This window comes from Carassius carassius, chromosome 2 (assembly GCF_963082965.1).
Source record: "Carassius carassius chromosome 2, fCarCar2.1, whole genome shotgun sequence".
Lineage (NCBI taxonomy): Eukaryota > Metazoa > Chordata > Actinopteri > Cypriniformes > Cyprinidae > Carassius > Carassius carassius.
The window spans coordinates 42,393,537-42,406,040 of record NC_081756.1 but is presented as its reverse complement, the minus strand read 5'-3'; the positions used below and the strand labels follow the sequence as shown (position 1 = coordinate 42,406,040).

The following is a 12,504-nucleotide window of genomic DNA, read 5'->3' as shown; positions in this document are numbered from 1 at the left end:
CAAAACTCAAAAACAAAAAACATCTAAGCTACTCTAAATAAAAACTCTGTTTTGTCTCAGAGAAGACTTTAATTATTTGACATTGGCTGCCTGAAATCAGCATGCTGTGTTTTTTTCTGTGGGTTTTGTTGTTGATTTCACAACAAAATTATCTTCATGAGCACTACAGCTCATACTGCTTACACAAGGAGCTGGACACGGTTTACTGGCTGCAGATAGATGTGAGGCCCGGACTTCTTAATGGCTTCCTGTATTTCACAGAACAGTTTCCTCTCAGGAAATTTTATCAATACAAGCCGCTTCAGCACTGAACCAAAACCACAATACACAAGTCACCTACTTTAATTAAAAACTGACTGAATCCGCTGAAAATGTGCTTCCACTAAGAGCATTAAATGAACTGGGATGGGTTAACTGAACTACAGTCGTGGCCAAAAGTTTTGAGAATTACATAAATATTGGAAATTGGAAAAGTTGCTGCTTAAGTTTTTATAATAGCAATTTGCATATACTCCAGAATGTTATGAAGAGTGATCAGATGAATTGTATTGTCCTTCTTTGCCATGAAAATTTACTTAATCCCCAAAAAAACCTTTCCACTGCATTTCATTGCTGTCATTAAAGGACCTGCTGAGATCATTTCAGTAATCGTCTTGTTAACTCAGGTGAGAATGTTGACGAGCACAAGGCTGGAGATTATTATGTCAGGGTGATTGGGTTAGAATAGCAGACTTGACATGTTAAAAGGAGGGTGATGCTTGAAATCATTGTTCTTCCATTGTTAACCATGGTGACCTGCAAAGAAACGCGTGCAGCCATCATTGCGTTGCATAAAAATGGCTTCACAGGCAAGGATATTGTGGCTACTAAGATTGCACCTAAATCAACAATTTATAGGATCATCAAGAACCTCAAAGAAAAGAGGTTCAATTCTTGTAAAGAAGGCTTCCGGAGCATCCAATAAAGTCCAGCATGCGCCAGGATTGTCTCCTAAAGAGGATTCAGCTGCGGAATCGGAGTGCCACCAGTGCAGACCTTGCTCAGGAATGGCAGCAGGCAGGTGTGAGCGCATCTGCACGCACAGTGAGGCCAAGACTTTTGGAAGATGGCCTGGTGTCAAGAAGGGCAGCAAAGAAGCCACTTCTCTCCAAAAAAAACATCAGGGACAGATTGATCTTCTGCAGAAAGTATAGTGAATGGACTGCTGAGGACTGGGGCAAAGTCATATTCTCCGATGAAGCCCCTTTCCGATTGTTTGGGGCATCTGGAAAAAGGCTTGTCCGGAGAAGAAAAGGTGAGCGCTACCATCAGTCCTATGTCATGCCAACAGTAAAGCATCCTGACACCATTCATGTGTGGGGTTGCTTCTCCAAGGGAGAAGGGCTCACTCACAATTATGCCCAAAAACACAGCCATGAATAAAGAATGGTACCAAAACACCCTCCAACAGCAACTTCTTCCAACAATCCAACAACAGTTTGGTGAAGGACAATGCATTTTCTAGCACGATGGAGCACCGTGCCAAGGCAAAAGTGATAACTAAGTGGCTCGGGGACCAGAATGTTGAAATTTTGGGTCCATGGCCTGGAAACTCCCCAGATCTTAATCCCATTGAGAACTTGTGGTCAATCCTCAAGAGGCGGGTGGACAAAAAAAAAACACTAATTCTGACAAACTCCAAGAAGTGATTATGAAAGAATGGGTTGCTATCAGTCAGGATTTGGCCCAGAAGTTGATTGAGAGCATGTCCAGTCGAATTGCAGAGGTCCTGAAAAAGAAGGGCCAACACTGCAAATACTGACTCTTTGCATAAATGTCATGTAATTGTCGATAAAAGCCTTTGAAACGTATGAAGTGCTTGTAATTATATTTCAGTACATCACAGAAACTGAAACAAAGATCTAAAAGCAGTTTAGCAGCAAACTTTTTGAAAACTAATATTTATGTAATTCTCAAAACTTTTGGCCACGACTGTAGAACCTGGAGTGTGAAAAACTTCATTTAATCACACATAAAACTGAAAAGACAAATCTTTTTCAAATCACTACATAGTGATCTAATAAAATAAAAAAAAGTGTTGAAAAGTCGACATCATAAAGCAGAATGGAACTTTTGACCTACTGGAGAATATTACACACTCTTTAAATAAATGGGGCACAGTAGAATATGTCTGGAGCCTGTGGGCTCAATGCAGGCAAGCACAAGCAAGTGGTCCAACCCTCATTGGAAATTAATTACCATTGTAGTCAGCGTGGGGCGGCTGTACAGTAACTATGTATCTAAGGCTTTACCCAGGGGGAGCAATTGAACCCCTGACCCCCCTCTTTTCAGCAAGCAATGTGCAACACCACCATGAATGTGAATTAATGGCCCAGCCATGCTGCGAATGCATGCAGTGGCAGCAAGACTCTGAAGTAGGCTGGTGTGGTTGGGTCGGACTGGTCCACTGTTTAGTGAAAAAGTTTATTATCTTTTGGGAATTCCTCAGTGAAACAATCTTACTAGCTCAACATGTATAGTAAAAAAAACCCTGAGCATCTATTTTGCCCCAAAAAGATCTAAAGGGTAACGACTGCGATATCATCTGATTGCAACTGCTAATTATCCAATAATCAAATTATTGTGTACATGATTCTGCATTATTTCAGAAGAAGTGGGGCAATTGTGTAAGTGTCTAGAGGTGAGAAGTGGAAGACAAATGTAGAATTTTTTATAATTACCATACATAAAAAAGATCACTCAATAGTAGCTTCCTGTAATTGCTTTTTGATGAGCATAACGGGCCCAAAACCACTGCTGAAAATCACAGGCAAATACAATCTCTTCCAAAATTGCCCATGAAAAATATTATTTGTTTACCTTTGATAAGAAGAATCACAGGAGGTTTTCCCTCTGCTTCAGAAAAAAATGCCTTCCTTAATCTAGTCAAATATTAAATCCTGATCGTCTCCCAGCAAATTTGCCTAATTTTCATTCACCTAAGTGAAAAAGGACACATTTGGATGGTTTGCTTCTTTCGAGGTCCACGTGCAATTTGCATAAAGAATTCTGCAGAATGAATTTAAATGGTTAAATGTGTTAAACTGCTCAGAGTACTAGACTCTTAATTAGGGATGCTCTGATCAGGATTTTTGCAGCCGATACTGAGTACCGATTTCTTGTCATGATGATCAGCCGAAACCGATGCTGATTCTGATGCTTCAAGCTTTATATAGACATTTTATCGAGCGCACACACCTGTTCCGAAGTTATCTTCCGGTCTGTGTTTGTTTATCAGTCTAGCTATGGCACCAGCTACAAACACAGTTACAGTAAAGTTAAGGTGATGATTAGACGGAAGTTGGTCTCAGGTGGTTGTGCTGAGGGATGTGTTTCCCATATATTTATTTGTGGCGCTCGCCACAATATCAAAAACTTACCAATTCTCCAAAAGGCTTTGTTTGGTGAATAAACATGGGCACGAACCGCATGTTTAAAAATAAAAACAAGGCGTGGGTGTTTTTATATCACTGTATTTCTGAAGGAAGACTATCTTTAGAAAATTTTCGATGTCATTTTCATTTCATCTTTCATGTTATATGCCTGATAAAGCAGTGTTTGTGAGCTCAGCACTGATTTGTGTATAGCCATTACTGGGGAAACCTTGGTTTCTCTTGCTTTAAAGCAACTCCTGCTGCCAGAGAATGAATTAGATTTTTCGGTAAGTCCATCTGATTTATGCAGCAAACATATTTTGCTTTTCATATATCCAAGTGCACTGCGGATAATTTGCGGGTGTGTCGTGCGCGGGTGGATAAAATAAATCATAAATGATGCAAATATTAACAAAAAAAGAGACAAACGATTTTTTGTGTGTGTGTGTGCCTGTGTGTGGTTTCGTTCGCATGATTAGGAAGTTTCAGTGACAGAAATGGTGACATTCCAGATAAAGTTTGAAGAAGTTATGCGTTTGTTATTAGCATAGGCTAATATGGCCAAAGATGGTTAATTTAAAAGCATCCCACGATCAGCATGTTATGTTACCGTTATCCCTTATAGCTTAGCCGAGGTTTTGTTCCGTCCTCCATGCTGTGCCAACTCACAAAAGACAATTTTTAGCCAAGCAGCGCAGTGAGCCGCTTCAGAAACATGCTGCGGACGCACGATTAACAATCAACTCCGGTTCCCATGGAGACATAACGTGCCGCAGATGTGTGCAGTGAGGCGCAGATCAGCTCTAACATCACTTAAAAACTAACCATCCATTCATAAGTGGTGGAGCATTGCGTTAGCAGTGCAAAAGGTTGTGGGTTCGATTCCCAGAGAACACACATACTGGTAAAAAAAACGTATAACCTGAATGCACTGTAAGTTGCTTTGGATAAAAGGGTCTCATAAATGTATATAGAATTTAAATTGTACATGTGTCACATCTCATAAATGTATATGTAGAATAAAATTCTCCATGTGTGTGTCACATATCATCATGCAAAACGACAAAAAGCTAATTTTTAATTGTTTCTCGAAATGTCATAGCATTTTCACACTGGCAATGACATGACTGTGGCTCAAAATCATTTATGTCCCACACATCATGTACGTGGTCAGGCTTAAATGTCATAAAATTGCGATCGGTTCGTGAGATTGACCAAACAGTGAGTACCGAACTATCGATCAAGTCATGAAATGTGATTATCGGCCGATATCGATCTGTGGCCAATCGATTGAAGTATCCCTACTCTTAATAGTACCTGAAAGTGACTAGTGCACTCGGTGTGTTTAGGACTTTTCAAAAGAAAATCACTTTTGAATCACTAATGAAAAGTTGGATTGGGGGTGGGGGGGGTTTACATCAGATCAAACTTTTGTGAAAAGACTGTTCTCTGGAAAACTGTGGGGCTTTCTGTGGATTTCTGTAGGTGCAGGTTCCACATAGGTGTACTTATTCCACATATAGTTGGTCAAATATCTATGTTCATCAAGAATTTTCCATAAAACAGCTCATTAGGCATATAGTAACAGCTGGCCTCCCTGTAATGATGCCCCCTCCCATACGAACACACTCGGTGAGATCATGTGACACGTGTCCAAGGGTCCAGTGCTGGAATGTCAGGTCTACTCTGCAGGTGCTTTTCTGGCTTTATCTGCTTCTCCTGGCTGTTTTCTCTCTAGCTGCTTTTATCCATCATAGGGTTAGAGGTTGATTCTTGAGGTCAGGGACCCAGAGCAGCTGGTTTCCATCATTCCTGCCGCTCCTAACCATTGGGAAGAAATTCTTCATATCTCATTTTACAAGCACTGCAGCTGCAAGACCATCTACATGTTGTAAAATGTAATTAAGAAAAACATAGAAACCACCCAAACAGTATTTTCACCATAACACTGTGGTAATTTAGCTGGAAAATACTGGTAACCAATAAAAAATAAAATAAAATATGCAGATACTGCATTGTTTAAATTTTGAGTCCTAACTATTCATTTTCCACACTTCCTTGGTTAAGCAAAGGAAGGAGTGTTTGTTTTCAAGCAGGCAGGTATGACAAGCCCTTTCCAGACCTTTGCGATAAACCAAAAGCCAACCTCAGTATGGCGCGTTGAGAAGATCTTAAGCATGTCTTGAGCTGCCAAAACACACAAGCTGAGTTCTGGCAGACTGGCACTGATATTAAGCTCATTCACAATCCATCTTCATTGATACATCTACAGACTATAGCTCTCTGCCACACTGAGGTCTTTTTGAAGAGCCGTGAGGGAAAGGCCCCCGCAGTGCCTGTCTTTAGCATTCAAGCAATGTGTAACTACAACAGGGTGCTGCAATCACCTTCAATGATTTCACAGCTTTAGTCTGCCGGGACGCTTGGCACAGATATCAGTTCATGCTGTCATTACTCACATTATAACATTTACTGCTGAGAACACGGAACCTAATGATGGGAAATACAGCACAAGTTTGCTTGTCAGCATATTCAGCAGGTGTGTGGAGACTGTAATGACTGGTCCTTTCAGATTTTCGTGATTAAGTAAAATGCTACAAAACAGGCCATAAAAAAGCAGACCCCATTTTCATGACAGCTCAACTACCAGCATAGGAAGCTGGAGAGAGAACAATACTAATTATTAATTTTGTACTGCATGTGAGCAACCAAGCTGTCCATGCATTGTCGGAAAGGAGAACGAAAGTTAAGCATTCCAAACTGAATGGGTCAGCAATAAATGGGTTTTATTTGGAATGAGCAGTGAACAGACCAGTTTTGCACATGGAAATATGGTTTCCCACAATTGAGTGCTCATGTATTTGCTAATGCAAAACTTACCATGACAGTGTTGCTTAATGGTAACTTGGGTGTTCTGGATCGCTTAATGTTTCACCATCAAGTCCCTATAAGGGGGCGTTGGTGTACTGTAACACCGTTTTCAACTAAAAACAAAACTTATGTGTTTGGGCCATTCACTAACCTGACAATGGCATGTTGGGGGTTTGAAAATGCAAAATTTTGTGGGTTTCAAAGGTTAAATTTTTTTTTATAAAAACAATACCATAATAGTCTCCATTAGGGCTGCACGATGTGTCGTTTAAGCATCGATATCGCGATGTACTAATCCACGATAGTCACATCGCAGGATGTGCGATGTAGGCTGTCGTAGTTGTCCGTTATTCATTAACCATATGGGCCAGCTGCTCCCCGGCCCTTGACGAATGTGATTCGCGGAGTAACTGCACAGCTTAACCATCATAGAGTGAACGTTTATCATTTGCATGTGTTTTTAAGTCCTGTCAGTTTAAAAGGTCAGAGAGAGAGAGAGAGAGCGCGCGAGAGAGAGCACAAGAGAGAGAGAGCACGAGAGAGAGAGCGAGAGACGATCAATTGACACGATGGTGTCGATGTTTAAATCATTTAAAATGAGAATGTAAGTGTACTCACCCCATTTTTGTTTGTAAGAAAAAATTAGATTAGATTTCATATCGCAATATATATCGCAGAAAAATAAAATATCGCAATGTCATTTTTTCCCAATATCGTGCAGCCCTAGTCTACATGTTAACTTCAAAAATGCAAATTAGTGAAAAGGGTGATATCATTTATATGCGTATTACGTATTATGTGCAGGCACGTAGTATTTCTTAACAAAGTGACATCCCCGACTACTGGCATGGCATGCATAATACAACATTTTTGGTTATTTTCTCGGATCTGTGTGAATAGGGATCATTTTGACAATATTGTTGTGTGTATGCGAAACTTTTCAAAAACACTAAAGGCAAAACTTTTCAGTTTCCAATACCAAGACTGGATTATGATATGCATCTGCAAAACAACTGATGCAGGATGAGTTACGTTCTAAGAGGTTTGTTTAAATCTGTAACCCCGTGTATGAGCAAAGCAATACATTGTTGTTTGTCTTTTCTAATATATACTGTACTGCTACTCATAGTTGGAGCTATTCAAATCCACTTTAATATTAACCAAAGACTGGATTTGAACACAACCATACCAATAGGAAGACACTGCAAATGGCTTATCAGAACCTCTAGATGGATTTTGCTCATCTTGACCAGGTACAAGCATTCAAGTCACACATGCATAATAATCTTCTCCAGCTGCTGAGGCTGGCAAGAGACACGGCAGCAAGAATTCATCTGTAAAGAGAGATCCACTGGGAACTGCAACCACTCAGATCCCAAATGAGGGTGTTGACCACTAAACATTCCATAGACATGACCATTTCACTGGAATTCCAACAACAAAAAGCCATATACTACTTCATGTGCATTTGAATAGACTTTGAATAGTCATTTTCTCAAATGGTAAACTAAATTAGTGCTCTCAGTAACATAATGATACACTACTGATGGTAATAGTGCAGAATTTACCAGAGTTGGCTTAGATCTTTAGAAATAGCTCCAATAATCTAATACGGCGAAATCTTACTATTTCAATAAATGGACTCAAATTTTCGCAAGCAGTTCTAACCATTCATACCTCCATTTAGAGACCACCAAAAAAAAAAGAAATGCTTGTGAACAGTCTGACATTAAGGCCTTCTGACACTGCCAATCCAGTAAAGGCAAGTTTGTAATGGAATACTTGAGCCTAAGTACCACTTATTATACACAGTGCAGAATATCCTGTACTATTTTGTTTTTAATAATAAGTGAAACAGCATGCAACATTGAACATTTCATACTGTAGAATGGTAAATTGTTGCCATATGATCTCACTACATGGCATGTTTAAAACCACAACTTACACTCTGTCATCAAAACAAAATGTGCCAATTTACAATCCAATTTTAAGTCATTTTCGCATTCTGGTCTAATGACAAAACAAGAAAGAGTGATGATCTGGTTGTATCCTTCTCATTTTAGTATAGTAACATAGTACATCATCCATTCTTGCAAATCATTTTTGCATAACGTGTAAGATGAAATTGCAATTCGTATGCTTTTCCAAACATACCAACACAACGCCATGTTGCTTAGTACAAAGACAATGAAAGGGTTTGGCTCCCTCACAAAGGAACCCAAATTATGTGTTGACGAATATCAGGTCAAATTATTAACCAGCACTTTTTCCGCAAGTGCAATAAGCAAATAAATCTATCAATCATAATTACTTTACATGCTACTATCATGCCTTCATTAGCACATTAGGCAATTAGCCAAAGACCCACTGTCCGTCTAAATTAATAAAGAACATTGAAGGCTAGATCTCTCAGCTGGAGCTTATTGTGACATCCTATTTCCAGTGAGATTCAATTGCTGACAATACTTAATTTGTGACTGTGATATTGATCCTCTTTGTTCCCTGACATCTGAAAACATGCAGCTGCAACAGTAATAATAACTTTGGATAATGCTTATAAATGCACAACAACGGACAGCGTACACACAGACGTGTGTGTGTGTAAATTAGTAATATATGTAGTGAAAATAGTGAGGCATCAAAATGATTTTTTTGATAAAAATCCAAAATTAAAGTTTTCAGTAAGCAGATGGCCAAAAGTTCAAATAAAGTTTGCGTAATTAAAACCGGGGAATTGAACTCCTTGTGCTGTTCATGGTGTTGTGTTATTATGAGTAGTAAAGTTCTACAGCAACGAGTCATCTCCCGATATTTCAGAACAAATTTGACAAATTTGGTTGTTTAGCATAATTTTTTGTTAACTGTAAAGTTTGTCCACACAGCTGAGATGTTTACCTGTTGTAGCTTATTCAAACTGTGTACATGAAATAGACAATGACAGACTTTATGGCTTCAATTAATGGATTTGGCCCTCCAAAAGGATGCTTTTTAGACCTTTGCTTTCTAGGCCGAATATTTCAGATTGCCAAAAGTTTGGTGCATCACTAGGTTATAATATAATAAGTAAAGCTTTCTAATGATCCACTCAAACAATTGCATAATTTTATTTAAAATACCAAATGTTTAGAAATAAAAACCTGGTAGAAATAAAAAGACTGCATTAGGGAAGACCTTTGTTAGAACAACACTGTCCTTTCATTGAGGTCCTGCTGTGGTCTGTTCTATGAAATGCATTGAAGGCCTCTGCGAAGGAAGCAGATCTCTTGCAGCACTCTGAGATTGCAGTCTTGCAGACAAGGTTGTGAGGGTGTTTATAGAGTTTAAGCATGATGTTTACATTGTCCGCAGGGAAGCCATCAGCACACAATTCTGTCCCAGCAGGATTATGCAGATAAGATTGAATGCAAAAAGGATGCACAGACACCTTTATAAATAAATTTAAAAAAACTTTCACATGAAGACATGCCCATTTCCTTTCCAATACAATGAAAAGTTGGAATGCCATTATCAGCAAGATGTAAGCACCTGAACTTGCAAAAAAAAAAAAAAAATTCTTTTGATTAACATGTGCATGCTTCAGGACCTTAAAAACCATATTTCAAATAAACATATTTTCAGAAGTGGACCCCACAATTAGTAACTTGAAACTCTCTCCACATGTAGGTCCAATTCTCTGGAATCAATCAAAACTCCCAAAGGAACTCCCTGTTCCCCCCTTAATCTCCTGGTTTTATTACTTTCCAGACAGAGTCTGCCCATTCAACCCAGCCCCCCATTTCTCTCTTTTGTACTGATCTCCAGCAAAGCCTGTGATTTTTTACCACAGCAAACTGCTTTTCATGCAGCAGAGCAGCTTTCATCAGCCTCTGCACGCAAGACAGCCCAGCCACAAACTCCACTACGGCCTGCTCTCACCAGACGTGATCTTAATAATCAAGCACACCAATCCAAACTAGTGGAACATATTCCCAATGCTAATGAAAGGGTTAAATGATGCATCACGCAAATTAAATGTGAGCACTTTCCTATTCATTTTGAACAAATATTATGATTGAACAAACAAAAAACTTGACAGATTCAATTTCTTTGCTCTGAAGCAAAAATCACAACCACTCTTTCTAAAGGCATATTTACACATCTGAGTTATGGCTCCATGTTTTGTGCCAGAATGCAATGCAATGGCACATAAAACAATACTAAATAAAATGTGGTAGCTCTGACCCAGCTCTGTCTCTATATCAGAGGCGCTTCTGATGCTGCATTGGCTCTATGCAAATGAAATGGAATCTTTAAGTTTGCTATGGTCGAGTCTAGAGTATAAATGTAATTATTCACAATATCAGTTTATTCATAGTTTCCAAATTATAAAACTGATTTCAAAGTAAATTTTCATAATATATAATCAGTGTAAATGCATTTACATCGCCAATACAAAAAATTAACAAGTTTGTATAAATGCACCTTTTTCAGATGTAAATGCAGCCCCTGTGCTGCCTTTACAGTGTTAAGACTATTATATTTGTAAGCAATGGTTTTTGTCCCAGGTATGCCTTATTTTTGGTTTCAAGAAGAGCTAAGTAATTCACTTTCACTCTTCAACTCAGAGCTGTACAGACACAAAAAGAAACAGGTAGATCTTCTTCCCAAAACACATTTCTATTTTTTCAAGTTCAAGTGTTCACTGATGCCGTCTGTACAAAAAATATAATGGATTAACCACTTTTGGATTATCTCACTATGATTTCTTCCGCAGACACTCCAACAGAAGCACTCTTGAAGCTCTGATTTACAAATGCATGAGGTTATTTAACCTATAATTAACGAGATGTAATTACTTATTTTCCATGAGGCCGTTCTGGTGACTCGTTAATTAATAATGGAATGAGGTTTTCTATTCAGGTGAAAATGTGAATGTGTCGATGCAGATCACGCACCTTTGCATTTAATAAACCTTTTCATGGCAAACAAAGATTTAAATGCAATATTACACATGTAGCCTATGTTGTGATTTATGAGGCGGTCTGAACAGACAGTGTCCGATGATAAAATCCTCGATTTTGTGTTAGTTGTCTAAAATATTAGTCACACATACTCATTCCTGCGCTTTCATAAACGTGCACACAGTTGCCACTTTCACATCAACAGACGGCGGGTCGAGCAAAGTAAAGTTGTAACGCTCTTTAATCTCGGTCTTACCTTTTTCAGCATGTGAAACTGTGATCGTGATGCAGAAAAGAGAGAGGAGCAGCCGGGCTCCCCGCTCCGCCATCACTTTAAACACAAATAAAAGTAGTGTGAAAAGCCTCGAACACAATCCGTATTTAAAATCCTTCGGATCGCGCGCACGGATCAGTTCAACAGTGTGAACACATCCGGAACGAGTTACTTCCGAAAGTTGCCGAAGGAAACATGAAGCTCGCTGAGCAGAGGCACGATCCGCCGGAGAAATGCGCTTTAAAACTTCAACAGGCGACCGAAGAAAATCAAAGCCAATCCATATTTCCAAGATTAAACCAACGCCGAGCTGGACAGGAGCGAAATGAGAGGCGTCAGTGCAGACATAATGTGTAAAGGTGAAGAGAAAGAGAGAGAGAGCCAGTACGGCCCATTGGAGATATTTTTTACTGATCTCAGAGAGAGAGAGAGAGAGAGAGAGAAAGAGAGAGAGAGCGAGAGCAGCAGGAACTATTGGACCCTGGGAAAACCGGAACTGGATTAAAAAAGTGATCTGGATTCATCTCACGTGGCCACCCCAAAAGACTGGGATGGCTTTGAAGTCATTTCCATGATCTTTTGAGCAATTTAAGGCTTTAGTTTAAATTTATAAATACAGCACAAAAGGATCTACCTGATCCTTCATCCGGCAACCTGATTTTTTTAACCAATGTTGTACAGCCTGTACTTTTTAAACCTAAGTACTTTAAAATAATTGACTAAATAAATAATGTAGACTAATTATTTGATCAGTATCTCTGGTGGAAAAAAAACATTAGGACATCCAATTAGTTTTAAATGTTCTTGGGTAAAAACAAACACATTCAATGCCACAAATTAGTATTAGTTATTTAAAGACTAAAGTTTGCTGAGACGCTGTGCCAAACATTCCCATGGGGATGTTTTCTTGTGCCAACCGTCTCTACTCCAACACTTGTCCTATATAACGTTTGCCAAGTGGCATAATTTATCATAGGCTTCCAAATACTATATCAAAATGTAACCG

General features: G+C 39.0%; 1 protein-coding gene across 10 annotated transcripts in view; it reads right to left on the bottom strand.

The window, feature by feature from the left end:
• The window catches only part of LOC132110003 (neogenin-like), a 149,338-nt gene extending 137,431 nt beyond the window's left edge, over positions 1–11,907 (bottom strand). For 9 of the 10 annotated variants that reach the window (XM_059516534.1, XM_059516609.1, XM_059516543.1 and 6 more), the window contains exon 1: positions 11,481–11,906. In XM_059516534.1, coding sequence (XP_059372517.1) covers positions 11,481–11,553 — 73 coding nt within the window. In that variant the 5' untranslated portion in view covers positions 11,554–11,906. Of the gene's footprint in view, positions 1–11,480 lie in introns of all 10 variants that reach the window. The other variant, XM_059516619.1, reaches the window with a different exon arrangement.
• Positions 11,908–12,504: the final 597 nt, after the last annotated feature.